The 14,710-nt window shown below is 43.4% G+C and overlaps 1 protein-coding gene across 2 annotated transcripts in view; it reads left to right on the top strand.

Annotated features, from left to right (window-relative positions):
- The first annotated feature begins 3,123 nt into the window (after window positions 1-3,123).
- The window catches only part of LOC121868616 (tyrosine-protein kinase ABL1-like), a 55,441-nt gene continuing 43,854 nt past the window's right edge, over window positions 3,124-14,710 (top strand). The window contains exon 1 of one of the 2 annotated variants that reach the window (XM_042369435.1): window positions 3,124-4,100. In XM_042369435.1, the coding sequence (XP_042225369.1) occupies window positions 3,281-4,100 (820 nt within the window). In that variant the 5' untranslated portion in view covers window positions 3,124-3,280. Of the gene's footprint in view, window positions 4,101-10,952; window positions 11,064-14,710 lie in introns of those variants that run through there. The other variant, XM_042369436.1, reaches the window with a different exon arrangement.

The following is a 14,710-nucleotide window of genomic DNA, read 5'->3' as shown; positions in this document are numbered from 1 at the left end:
CAATAATCATCCCATAGATTGGGAAAACAGTTTAGAAGTGTGTAAACCATCACGTGTCACAGAAAGACTTCTGGTTGAAGCAAGTTTGATTAGAGAAATGTATTCTTTAAACCTTAGTGATGGTCAGTACAAAACTGATAATATGTTACACAAATTTATTTGTCAGTGGCCCAAGGTTAAAAATGCTTTGAAAGCATGTAAGGTAGATGTATGGTAGATGATTAGTGGGTCTCATATTTTTTACCTGACGTGACATGACTAGTTATGTCGCCCTTTCTTATAATCTCTTCTTATGTTTACTGTGTGATTGGTGTGTGGATTAGTGAAAGTCATGTTTTTTTACCTGACCTCATGTTTTGAGTTGGTTAGCCTCAGTGTGTAGTGTCATGTTCTTGAGACATGTTCAGTGTCGTCGTTAAATCCACCTCAGTATTATACAGTATCTTTTGTGACCCAAGATGGTCTCGCTACTCCACAACCACACCACCTTCACTGCTCATGTCCTGTGTACTAGTGGTGTGTGTGTGTGTGTAGCACTCGTCGTGTGTACCACGTACTTGCTGCCTCTCAAATATTTACAGTGCCTGTTTGAAAAATGTCAGCTGTTAGAGAGGCATGGCACCTGTGTGGTGTCTGAACGTTTTTATCATTAATGTTTAATCAGAGAAGTACAGTGTTGTCTTGTTTTCTGTTTTATCCGCTACACAATGTTATAACATGGTCCGAGTGTCCAGCTGGCTACAATCCTAAGTTTAGTTATAAGGAACAGGAGTAATATTTTGTTACCACTGCTAAATGATATTATACATTAAGATGAATGTAAATATTTTCCAAGTTTTCAGTTATAATATATAGTTGGACATTATCAACTTATGTTCGCCACTGACTGAAATATAAGTTGATTTAGTCGCATACGGGTAATATTGAGGTCCTGTCGCTAGGTAACAAGCAGTGACAAGAAGTTACCACCCTGACTACTGGGTCCAGGAGGTCGTTGAGAGAGGTAACATCTGACTTACTGCACGCTGCTTCGTTCTCTTCTTCTATGTTAATGATGTTATTACCAAAAAGGATCGTTAATGTGGAATCTAGCTTCCTCACCTAAATCCCGAAATTCAGTTGTATCAGTCATTAAGAAGTTGTGTTTATGGGGGTCAGAAGTGAGGTTATTAGTGGAAGTGCTCGTGGCCTTCCTGGTATACCTACGTTAGTTACCCCGGCCGACCCTTCCTGTTGGCCGAGCTCCTCTCCCTCTGACGTAATGCCAAAATCCAAGGTTCCGCGATTTATAACCAAACCCGTATTGCTTTTTTCTGGTAATTATTTAAGGTGGTCGGTGATGGCTGGTTCTTTACCACAGTAAGTACGGGCGACCACTGCACCCCATAGCTCACTCCTAGCCTTTTCTATTCCTCGATTAAGTCTTATGGTGCGGAAAAGTTTGGGGCCAACCATTCTCATTAATGTCTTCTCTTGCCCTTGAACAACCATGGACAGATACATGAAATGATTTTCGGGCGTTCGTGTTGGATCATCGTTACCTTAAGGGCCAACCTCAGTGTTTGTGACGAGGAGTATTTGTGTGACGAGGAATATTTGTGTGACGAGGAATGTTTATGTGACGCGTATTTGAGTGACGGGGAATGTTTGTGACGAGGAATGTTTATGTGACGGGAATGTTTGTGATGAGGAGTATTTGTGATCAGAAATATTTAAGACGCAGCACTTTTTCCTCGCCTGATACCATAACATAATACATGTGATCGAACCAATAAACTGTTTATATATGATCAGATACACTTAACCCAGTTCATAATGAGGCACCCTAGACTGACTGGCCGGAATAACGGTGTTACAAGTGTCAGTGATCGTCAGGTAGGCGTTTCTGATTCGGCGTTAAAATGTTCATGGTGTACTCGACAAGCTGTTAAATTTTGGCTGGTGATGGGCGGGAGTATCCGGCATACAGCATAGTCGTCACGTACAGTCACACCACAGCACAGTCACGTCACACCGTCACCTTACAGAAAATCGTCATACATGGTCATCACACACACACACACACCCAGTCCACACACACACACACACACACACTACGCCGTTCAGTGTCGTTACTCGTGTTTGACGGAGATTGAACCTTCTACAGTAGCCAAAACACACGAACTTGTCCTCCCGACCATCATGTGTTGTTGATGATGAACACGGACGTTAAGACATATCTGACAAGAGGCGACACCAAATAACCAAATCTTGACTTGATAAATATAAGTTAAATTGATCAGGTTAGGTTTAGAAATCTCATGCTAGGTAAAGATAGATTGGTTAGGTTATGTTAAATTGGTTAGGTTAAGTTAAATTGGTTAGGTTAGGTTATATTTGGTTGGTTTGTGTCGCACGCTTGGCTGTCTCTTTATTCGGAATTTATAATAAAAAAATGTAATACACGCATATAAAACGGTGGAGGACCAAGGAAAGCACCTCGAGAGATATGTTATTTACCTTCATTTTGTTCCAGTAATATTTTCTGGACCATAACTCGACATAACTTGTTGTTTTACTGCCACGATTAGATAAGGTTCACCGGTGGTTTGTTATTTAGCCCAAGTACAGATGCCACGGTCTAGTTTATAAATAAATTCGAAACTGTTCCTCCGTCTGATTTGCATTCTGTTAATAAATGCGGTTTTTGTGACCCCCCCAAAATAATGAATAAATAAGAGTGCGCGCCTGAGACATCTTTACCATACTGTCGTAATGATTGAGAGTGATGGCAGGTAACACTTCCTCTCCCTGTACTGTGTGATGTAAGCTGAACGTGTGACCTATTTTAGCGAGATGTTTACGTGGTCTTGTTCGCAGACTCCCTTTCATGGTGAGGCTCTCTGGTTGATTGCCTTTAATAACAGTCTTACGAGTGCTTGTTGTTGTCAGGTAATCGTAAGTAATTTGGTATTATAATGCAATCTTTTAATCCGCATGCTGCTGAATTTTGCCGTCAGGTGGGCGGAGTTTGGCGTGAATGGGCGGAGTTTAGTGTGTATGGGTGGGGCTTGGCGTGGGTGGGCGGAACTAGGCGTGCGCGGGGGTTAGACACACACGCCTGTCATTACGCCTTCAACCATCCACATGCGCTCGTGGCTCACCTGTCTGTTGTGTTTTGTGTGGTTCACTGCCTCTGCCTCATGACGTGCATCCAGTGTGTAGTGGTGCCAGAGGCGTTACTGTGTTGTGGCATTGGTGTATAGTGGTGTTGTGTCATTACTGTTGTGCAGGTGTACTGATGGGTCGGTGGGGTCGCAGGGGTGTAAAGCCTGAACCCAGGGAGAAGCCGAGAGCCTCCCGCAGTGGCTCATACAGCGACGACTACCGCATCACGCCTGAGCTGCAGTTGTCTGACGCCCACAAACACCCACACGCCCTCAAGATGTTGGGTGAGGCGCGGGTGGGCGGTAAGGCGTGCTGTTCCCAGTATGACCGGTGCTGTGGTGGGAACGGTCCCTGCTGTTCCCAGGACGAGCGCTGCTACACCCCGGACCCCACGCGACGGTACAGTCCCCGGCGGGGTCGCAGCGCCTCCGCAAATGCAGGGTCGCGACGCGGGTCGTTCGGGGGCGTGGAGGTGGTGGTGGTGGACGAGGACCACGTGGACCTTCGCCAGGCAGTGTGCACCTCGTGCGAGTCGTGTGACACTTGCCACTGGGCCTCACAGTCCATCACCAGGATAGAACTCAAGAATCACCTGTTTACGTCACCGATGAGCCAAGAACACCAGCCTGGACTGCACGAATACAACGGGCGAGCCCATTCCTCCCCCACACGTGGTCACGGCAGCCCACAAAGGCGCTACAATGTTACGGAGGGCGATGGGCGGCGCCCTATGGCCGTCCTAGACAACAGCAGTGGACGACATGGCACCGTGGAGGATGTGAGGGTGAGGGGTAAGCCCCAGGGCAGGGGTACGCGACCCGGCAGTCACACCCATATCAGCAACGTACAGAGGGCAGCCAGTGCCCGCAGGACACCCCTGGACGTCCGTGACTCCGCCCAAGGCCGCATTAGCCGCAGGGACGCTCACAGGTACAAGCAACACTCAGAGACAGGTCAGTGGCAATGTTCTAAATGACAGACCCAGGTCTGTACTGGGCCGCCGTGAATGGTGTAAAGGATGTCAATGTTATCATGTAGGGTGCATGATCACAATGACAATAATTCTGGTTTGAAGGGGTTGTTATGTCTTGCTGATACAGGTGAAATTTTTGTATATTGAAGGTCAACTTGTATGGGTCACAGCTCAATTGACTAGTAATTTTTGCTGCCATAGATACACTATTAACGTCTCCAGTACACACATCCGGTTCATTAACAGTATGGTGTCACCTTTGATATTGATCATTTTGGGCCTGGGGGTGAAAATAATAAAACAACAATAATAATTAATAAAAATTAATAAAAACATTATACAAAATATTAAATAAAAATATAATATTAATAAAGAATCCCCCCCAAAAAAGAGATCAATAGTGAGACACGATATATGTATTTTATGTTGGCAAAGTAAGAGAAACAATTGAAACCCTGCAATTGTGTGTAAATGAGAGAAATTCTGGTCAGCAACCTGCGTCTACCATTAGACAATACAATATCTTCCCAGGCGGTAATACCTCCCTGTTTGATAGCTGCCTACTACCTGTTGTTATGTTAGACGTTGATATTACAGTTATTCAGTTTCCCACTTTTACACTATTATTGTTTGTATTTTTATTAGAATGAATAGAAACTTGAAAAAATAATGAATCATATCTCGACATAAAAACAAAACATTTATAAAAAGTCGCCAGACAAACTCTCCTGCCACCTGTCACATCCTGGCAACTTCAGCCTTTATCATGAGGCTAATTGGTGAATTACTCTAATGACTGAAAATTAATTAAATAGCTGTTCTTAATATAGGTAACTTATAATTATCTTAAACAAATTGACTGAAATTATATGTATTTGTATATGGGGACGACAAGAAAGTGGTCAGCACACCTTTGATGAACGGAAGACTGTGTTTTAATAGTATTTATGAAATTTGTTTTGGGAAGGTAATAGCATGACGGATAATGATCTTAGCGGGAAAATGCGTTATTAATATTGGGCTTAAAGATACGTTATCATTATCAGAGAATATAGGAGAGGGGTCCGTCCCTATGTTTGGCCGTAGAACTGCTTGTTGGGTAATACAGTATAGATAAACGTGATTGGATTTTAATTTAAATATCGCTGATGAAGATTCAGGTTTTTCGACAGCCAGGATGCTTATGTCACTGTTCACTAAATGTTTATAGTTTATATACTTAGACAAGACTATTAGATATTATGAACTTAATTTTCTTTTGTGTTTCATTACTTAAGAGGCTACGGACTGCCCAGTGTTTGTCCAGGTAGACCATATGTGTTGGGGTCAAACACGCTAACACTTTTTTTTTACCATTCGAATTAATTTGGTGTTTGTCATGTGCTTGTACAGTACAGTCGTGTGCAGGGTGTCGAGCACTTTATTGTGTTTAACACGTCTTTGGTGCACAGTTTGAGGTGAGTACTGGGTGTGGCCACCTTCCACCTACACTTGACGTCTGGTTGATGTTATAATGTATCACTGCGCTTCATCGATTATCGTCCTGTTGATGTCTTTCTACACACTGTTACGAACCACGCCATCTATTGTCATGATCTACCTACCCAGCACCACGAGCAACGGTCTTAGTCACCACTCCGGGGTTTCCCTTCTCCATATCCTGGTTGTTGCATCACCTCCTCCAAGTCGAATCATGAGCTCCAGATCGAGGAAAGTTCAGTTCATTCTGAGAAGTGACCACACTAGGATCACCTATCCTGGAAACCTATGGCACAGTGACTACCTACCATCTTCTTCAATACTCATCCTTACTCGTCAGCCATCTCAGCACTGCACTTGAGTATTTTGTAATCTTATATTGCCTCCCCACGTCCACTTGCTTCCGAATGTTGTATAAATATGTATATACTGTTTAGCCAATGTTGCTTATGTTTAGGTTAAGTATGGTTAAGGGTAATTTATAAGAAGCTGAATATTTTGTTAAGGAATTTATGGTACTTTATTATACACAACAAAAACTCGCATCCTTTGTCTACCCTTTTATAGTCCGATTGTCTTTGTTTTTTTATTGTTGTTGCCTGTTGGGATCTGGGTAGACTTTTAACTATATTCTAAATCCCCAACTCGTAACAACACCAACACCCAATTTTGTATGTATTTATTAGTTTATTTAAGGTGTTTTCAGCAATTATTTATACCGAGAGATATATCTGAAGCATCTGAGGCGGTAGTGGCGGCATGAAGACTGAGACTAATGACTTTGTGTTTAGTTATGAGTGGCGGTCTCTTCTCTACCACACCAGGGATGACTCGTCTGTCTGTACCGTTCATCTCATTCCTGTATTTACCTCTTCTCCTCTTCTCCCCTCATCGCCACTCTTCCTCTCGTCTCCATACGTTCAAAAAAATAATATTGAAATAGATGATTGTTTTCTAAATTAAATCGTTTTCCAACAAGGCGTTTACAGTTGTTTCAGTGTATTTATATATTTTAATCCTTAGTATACATTCCTAAACGTGATGTTAGACCGTTAGATGGCGTAGTGGGCAGTTAACACCACTCGAGGGGGTAGCGGTGGTAGAATGAACTTCTTAAGTGCATCATTCACCTGTCTGTCTGTGTCTTGTGTTAGTCATCCTTCGCGAGTCTAGGTCTACCGAGGAGGGTCTGTGTGTGTGTGGGGGGGCTATTAAAAGCAAAGGCAATGACCTGTTTGAGGCAGAAGAAGTAAACGAGAGGTGCACAGAGTATGTGGACGAACTATACGTACACTGAAAACTTGATAAGGAATCAGAAGTTGCGGTAGCTGTAAGCAAAATGAAACGTGATAAAGCTTGTGGTCATATAATTGGGGATTTGGAGATAACAGAAATATTAATGGGTAAAGTTGAGGGTAGGAGGGCCAGGGGAAGGCAGAGACTCGGATGGATGAATAAAATTAATAACTGGGTCCCCAGAGAGATACAAAATCTTGGATGGAGGATTGGTAAAAACCGCCTGAGAATGTTTAGAGTGGAGGACTGTGGTCGCCAACCCTCAGATAGGCGCAGGATACTCTGATTAAGTCTCTGGTTGTTGGTTGCATCTGCTCGTCTTTCCACCAGTAAACACTTACCGACCCATGGTGTAATGGTCAGCATGCCCAACTCGCAAGCCAGTGAATTCGGGTTTGATCCCCGGGCAGGGTGAAACTATGGGCAAGTTTCTTTACGCCATTTGCCTCTGTCTACCCAGCAGTAATTGGGAACCTGGACGTTAATCGATTTGCGGATCGTATTCTGGGGTAATGGTTAGCCAGTGCAGTTGACGAGTTGTCCGATCTTCTCGGACTATTCCTTGACATTGGGTTCATGCATCTCGTTAACTCAGGGTGTATTTGTTATGTCGGTGGCAACATCTTCATCTTAAACCAATTTACGCCTAGATGGCCCTACGGTCGGCCATTCTCAAGCATGAGGGCCAGTCATTATTATTTTATAAGCGCTTACGTGATCGTCTTAAACACTATTGGGCGGATTTGGGTGAAACATGACACAGATGTTTCCTGACTACAGGTACACTTAAGGCCTCGCCGGGTCTAGGATCACTGTTACTCATACCAGTCATAAGAGAACACCTGCAGCAGACAGGCGATCCAGACCAAGCAGTAAACAATAAATATAACAGTGTGTCCGTGAACTTCAAGCTGAGCACCGACTGTCCATCACTGCGACCCTGTTATTTTTGGGTGTACAGTTTTGTGTCTTAGAAAATTGTTGGATTTTTTTTTTCTTAAGGACACCATTTTGATAAGAATTTGTGAGAATTTAAGAATTTCAAGGAATCGCCTGAAGATTAGCCCCAGTTTATTTCACCTGATGATTTAACACTAACGATATCTTGGGGGTTATGTGAGGGTGGTGGTGAGGTTGGCCATGGTGGTTGATTGTTTTGGTACTGGTTGGTAGTTGATCCGTCTTGATACGGGTTGATAAATTGGTAGTGGTTGTTGATCATTGTTGTTAGTGACGGTAATGGTGGCTGTTGGTATATGTGTGTCAGACAGTACACATTTAAGCGGTGTTACGATAGTTCTTGTTTGTATACGTTTCAATAAATTCGTTTTTTGTTTTTTCCATGTTTGTGTATGTACATTATCTATATTCCATGTGTTTGTGTATGTTAGCGTTATTTTTTATATATTCCGTGTTGGTCTAAGTATGTGTTCATGTTTGGTTTTGTGTACCCAGTGTGTGTGTCCGTCCTATACAACACTGAAGTAGCCCAACACCGCCTCCACCAGCACTCCACTAGTAAATATAATCACTGCCTCCAATATAAACATGAGCTCCGTCACATCACTTTAGAAAGCTGGTGAATATGACAGCCACAAGAGAAACTGTCCAGAGTTATCTCTTTATGACAGCAACAGGCGGAGAGAGAAAGCCCACACAAGTGAATTGTTTAAAAAGTCTCTTGACCCAGCGTCAGTAAGTGGCCTATCCTGCTTGGTTTTGTCAGCTGTGCCGGTAGTTTCTGTGCCTTACTTTATTTCTGATTGACTCACTCACTCACTGACGGGAGATGAATTTATTGCTCCTATTTACGCGGGTGGGCAAGCTGGTGAGAGAGAGAGAGAGAGTTTGTGTGTGTGTGTTGAAGTGATGTGCTGTCGCGTCACATCACCGTAACATGTACCATTCCGGAATGTGTTGAGATATATGACGTTATTATACGAGTACATATTTTCATCTTTATACAGCTGCGTTACGTTACAAATGTCTCCTTGTATAGCTATTCAGTTTTTCGCGTCACACTACAAGACCGCATTACAGTGTTACCTTGCACCGTGTTGACTGTATCGTATCGTAATGTTTACACTGTAACTTTGTAATGTTGCCATACTTGGGGTGTTGGTTTTGGTTTAAGTTACATTACCTTACTTTCTATCACCTGACAGCGCCCTTTTGGTTTGGTTGTAGATCAAATAGAACCCAGTCTTTAGCCCCTTGTCCTAATAGCCCCCAGTCCTAAATAGCCCTCAGTCCTTTTAGCCCCCAGTCCTAATAGCCCCCAGTCCTAAATAGCCCTCAGTCCTTTTAGCTCTCATTCCTAATAACCCTCAATCCTTGTAGCCCCCAGTCCTAATAGCCCCCAGTCCTAAATAGCCCTCAGTCCTTTTAGCTCTCATTCCTAATAACCCTCAATCCTTGTAGCCCCCAGTCCTAATAGCCCCCAGTTATTATAGCCCCCACCCCTAATAGCCCCCAGTTATTATAGCCCCCACCCCTAATAGCCCCCAGTCTTCACATTCTTACGCTTTGGGAATTTGTGTACCTGATAAGGAAGACACTTTATATCTACTTAAATGAACTTATACTTGAGTTCTTTGTACGTCAACCTATTTGTACATCAGTTTTTAGTGTACTTATTCTTATACTTAAACTTCTACTTAAATCTGTTTGACGTTTCTATTGGTGTAATGACTTAATACTGAACGTCCGGTTAGGTGTGTGTATGTATGTTATGCCGGAGGGGGTGACTTTGTAATCAGGTCATCCGGGCTTGTGTGTGTGTGTGTGTGTGTGTGTGTGTGTGTGTGTGTGTGTGTGGTGGATAAACTGATATATATTGTAGGGCGGCGTGTGTAGGTGCATTCCTGCCTGCCTGTGTGTATGTGTCTTGGAGGGCGTAATATGTGTTTGCTTGTGTGACTTTCAGATGACAATTTGGCCTTTTATATAATCCGTTGACGTTCGCGTATTAGTGTCTAGCTGAGGGAAATTTACATATCCACTACATCAATACTAATTATTACATAAGAATTACTTAAACTCTCATAATGCGTGTGTCTTGAGTTCTGCATATCGTTCAGGTGTTGGCCGGAGTGGTCCAACACCTGGCAGATGTAAACATTGGTCAGTGACGTCATAAACTTTCCATGAATGCGGATTTAGTAATATTCATGCATAATTGTTCTGTAATGGCTGGTAATGACAATAACAGTAGGAGTAATGATAATGTTGGTAATGGTAATGAGTGCTTTGGTAGTTTTGTTCTTGTGTGTTATGACATTTTGCTGTGTGTGGCTGTATGAGGGTGGTGGGTGTATGATGGTGGTGGGTGTATGATGGTGGTGGGTGTATGATGGTGGTGGGTGTATGATGGTGGTGGGTGTATGATGGTGGTGTATGATGGTGGTGGGTGTATGATGGTGGTGTGATGGTGGTGGGTGTATGGGGTGGTGGGTGTGTGAGGGTGGTGGTGGGTGTATGATGGTGGTGGGTGTATGATGATGGTGGTGTATGATGGTGGTGGGTGTATGAGGGTTGAGGGTGTATGAGGGTGGTGGTGGGTGTATGATGGTGGTGGGTGTATGAGGATGGTGGGTGTATGATGGTGGTGGTGGGTGTATGAGGATGGTGGGTGTAAGATGGTGGTGGGTGTATAGGGTGGTGGGTGTATGATGGTGGTGGGTGTAAGATGGTGGTGGGTGTATGATGGTGGTGGTGTATGATGGTGGTGGGTGTATGATGGTGGCGGGTGTATGAGGGGTGGCGGGTGTATGAGGGTGATGGGTGTATGATGGTGGTGGTGTGTGTATGAGGTGGTGGTGGGTGTAGGGTGGTGGTGGGTGTGGTGGTGGGTGTATGAGGGTGGTGGTGGGTTTATGAGGGTGGTGGGTGTAAGATGGTGGTGGGTGTATGAGGGTGGAGAGAGAGGGGGGGGGTAGTGCGTGGTGAGTGTAAAGGCGAAAGTGTGAGGGTGGTCGTCATGTGTGTGTGCGCGCGTGCGCGGCGCCACACATAAATACACAGATCTGCTCTGTAGAAATCTCAGTTTTTGCCTTAACCCCGTGTGTGAATGCTTGTGCTTGGCTCTGGCGTGTGAGTGCCTGGCGTCGCCCGCACCTCCTTGACGCACCAGCGGTCATGAGGTGGTCAGTTCCCCTACCTGTGACAAGTATGTTTACTTTAAGAGTTCAATAATATTGTTGTGTTGTCGAGTCTTTAAGGCGATTTTGGTATGTTTGAGTGTCTACATTATTTTTTAAACATATATGCAAATTAGTTTATCATCATCATCATCATCATCATCATCATCATCATCTTATTATTATTATTATTATTATTATTATTATTATTATTATTATTATTGTTGTTGTTGTTGTTGTTGTTGTTATTATTATTGTTACAGTATTATGATAGATAGTGTTGTTGTTATTGTAGAAAATAACAAGATATACAAACAACTAAACCAGATTATGACTTCTTATATTACCATTAAATAGCACAATGTGTGTGTTGTGGGTCGTACATAGAGATGTGTTGGGTAGGTGAGCTTGGATGAGCGTATGTTGATACATATTGGATGTAGTGGATGTGTTTTAAATTAGTTTAAATTCTAATGCTGTCAAACACTACTGGATTTAAATGCAAATGTCAGTGTTTTACTATTTATCAAATGCGATGGGTCGGGATGAGGCGAGAGCTTTCATAATCCTCTCAGTCACTGCCGACGTTATGTTATAAGAACAAGTGACAGCCAGGTGTCCACTGACCTTGTGAGATTTTAATATTAGTAATAGAAGCAAAGTTGGAAATATAATTCCTGTATTTTATTGTAAACGCAAGTGTTTTATATTTAAATATAAGTACAAATGCAAGTAAATTATGGTAATTCCTCATTTAAATGCAAATACATCTTCAAATGCAAGTGCACTTGCTTTTGAACCCCAGAGTAACACACACACACCTCTAGAGTAATATCATAAGAGTTAAACTGTTATTTGTAAACACCTACAGAGCACCTGATCGTGAGTACATGTAAATACCTATAAGCACGTTACATTGAGCACTCGAACGCTTGCATCAGACAGAACACCGTACTGTGAGCAGCTGACAGTGAACACCTAACTGACAGTAAACACGTGACTAAACACTTGTCCGTGAGCACCTGATTGTAAGCATTTGGCTGTGAGCTCTTGTCTGTTAACACTTTATTATGACCTCCTGTCTGTTAGCACCTGACTGACCTGCTGTCTGTTAGCACCTGACTGACCTCCTGTCTGTTAGCACCTGACTGACCTGCTGTCTGTTAGCACCTGACTGACCTCCTGTCTTTTAGGACCTGATTCAGAGCTCCTGTCTTTTCCTGATATTGAACGCCTGACTGAACCACAAGCAAGGTGAAACTGTGTTGCCTCACCACATGCTCCCTAGTGTACAAACTCTCATGCTCATTGCACGCTCCATATGTCCCTCTGTGTGATGTTCATGCTCATATCACGCTCTGGTGTACAAGCTTACTGGAGAATGTGGTGTCCATGCCCACTGTAGATTGATGTACAGTACAATGATCATTACATGGTGAATATACCACATTCTGCCGTACACTCAAATTCGTAGCGAACACCTCACCACACACAGTCGCTGATGTAGACAACTTTTGAAACTTATTTTGTTTGTCTATTGTGGCCAGAATAAACGATTTCCCTCAGTTATCCTTTCCAGCGGCTGACACACCTACACCGCCTCACCTGTTCCTGTGGCTGGTCGCTGGGTAGTGTTCCTCTCACTACGCCTCTCTGGGCTTCCTTGTCTTGGTCTCTACTCAGTTTCGAGGCGTTGTAGGCGAGGATTAGGTTATGTAAGATTCAGTTTGGTTGGATTAAGTTAATTTTAGTTAGATTAAGATAGGTTTAGTTAGATTGGGATAAGGTGGGGTAGGTAAAGGTTAAGAATAAGGAAAGTCTGGTTTGATTACCGTAGATTACCTTAAGTTTGGGTAGATTAGATTAGCTTACTTTAAGTTCAGTCAGGTTCTCAAATCGCATCTAATTTGGACCTTAAACTCGGCACCTTTAGCCCATTTCCCGGAAACTCTTAACCTGTTTTAAACGGACGTAATCAGTATCAGATCCGGTAGAATGGGACCCTTTAGAGCTGGACCCCAAGAATGAGTGTTAGGTTCTATCAGGACAGTCGGACTATTTCCCCAGCCTCCTTGGTTGGTGCTCCCTGGTGTACTGTATTGTACCTTATAAAGTGTCGTGGCCTAAGTGTTCTTCCATTTTCTCGCTGAGGTCGAGTGTGAGGGCCATGGGTGCGTCAGTGGTCATTTCACCGTAATACTCCCGGGTATTTATATATTACTGAATGATTTGGCGGGACATGACTGACTAGGGCGAATATGGTGGGAAACCTTATGGATAGAATTTGGCGAGAAAGAGAGTTGGCACGAATTAAATTTTACAGCCCTGGTGCTTGTCACCGCCCGGAGAAGTCTGCTTGTAAGTCATAAATATGAAAACAGTGGTTCTGGCAACAGCAATAGCAGGCGCCTTATTGCATGAGGCTCAGCTGACGGTACTGCTGGCGGCGACCAACAAGTGGCAGTCGGCTTCAAGTCGTTAACTGACGATATCTCATCAAAATAACCACATAGTCCTTTCTTTAACTAGCAGAGTTTCACCTCAACCAAGAATACATACTTGTCTTTTCTCTTACCTGGTCTTCCGCCCAGGCTTTCTAATGTCTGCTGCACGCTGTAGGTGTTCTGACTTCCGCCAAACATCAACTGGTCCTCACCTGATTGCTGGAATTTTTGTTGTTGTTGTTGTTGTTGCTTGAAGAGTAATTACGGGATTCAAGGTGAGCGTGCTGCTATCTGTGTCTGTCCATCTGTCACACTAAACATGCAACACCTGTTGACTAAGCCTTAATTAACAGCAGAGTTTGTCATTGAATGAGATAAATTCTTGTGCTCAGCAAACTTTGGACTCTCTTATGGTGCTCTGTTTATCGGTTATGTCTGTTAGTCTTTTATCAGGTCTGTGTGTCTGTTTATTGTGTCTGTCTGTTTCTCTGTCTTGTATTAGGTGTGTGTGTGTGTGTGTGTGTGTGTGTGTGTGTGTGTGTGTGTGTGTGTGTGTTTATCGTGTCTGTCTGTTTGTTTGTCTTTTGTATTGGACACTCATACATATTGGAAACAGATGCTGGACACACATGCATATTGGACACACCCATACTGGACACACTTACAAACTGAACACACACACACACACACACACACACACACACACACACACACACACACACACACACACTGGAATTTCATAATAAAGTAGTACTCACTAAGTTTCGCGTCACTTAGCCAGGTTGAAGTAGAGGTGAATCTGCCATACTAGAAGAGCCGTCCAGTGAGCGACCTTAACAACGTCTACCGAGTGATCTGACCAACACCGTAACTGCGTCGTCATGAATAATAGTATAAATAACATGTCGTGAAATAAGGGACTATAAATACTTTGCCATGAGGACCTTTGGACCATATTTCAAGGTTTTAGGTCATATGGGGTCCCCGGTGCTAGACTAACCCAGTTCTAATGGACCCCTGTTCTGATAGACCCCTGTTTTGATAGACCAATGTTATAATGAACCCCAGTTCTGATAGACCCATGTTGTAATGGACCCATGTTCAGAACAGACCCATGTTCCCATAGACCTCTGTACTAGTGGGTCTCAGCCTAATTTAACTTTGCCACTAAGACTGAACCCTAGCTTAGGGGTTAATTTAGGCCTGTTACTCCTCCTCTCCATCACCCCTCC

Source organism: Homarus americanus, unplaced genomic scaffold (genome assembly GCF_018991925.1).
Source record: "Homarus americanus isolate GMGI-L3 unplaced genomic scaffold, GMGI_Hamer_2.0 scaffold59495, whole genome shotgun sequence".
In the NCBI taxonomy this organism is placed as follows: domain Eukaryota; kingdom Metazoa; phylum Arthropoda; class Malacostraca; order Decapoda; family Nephropidae; genus Homarus; species Homarus americanus.
This window is presented reverse-complemented; position numbering and strand designations above follow the sequence as displayed.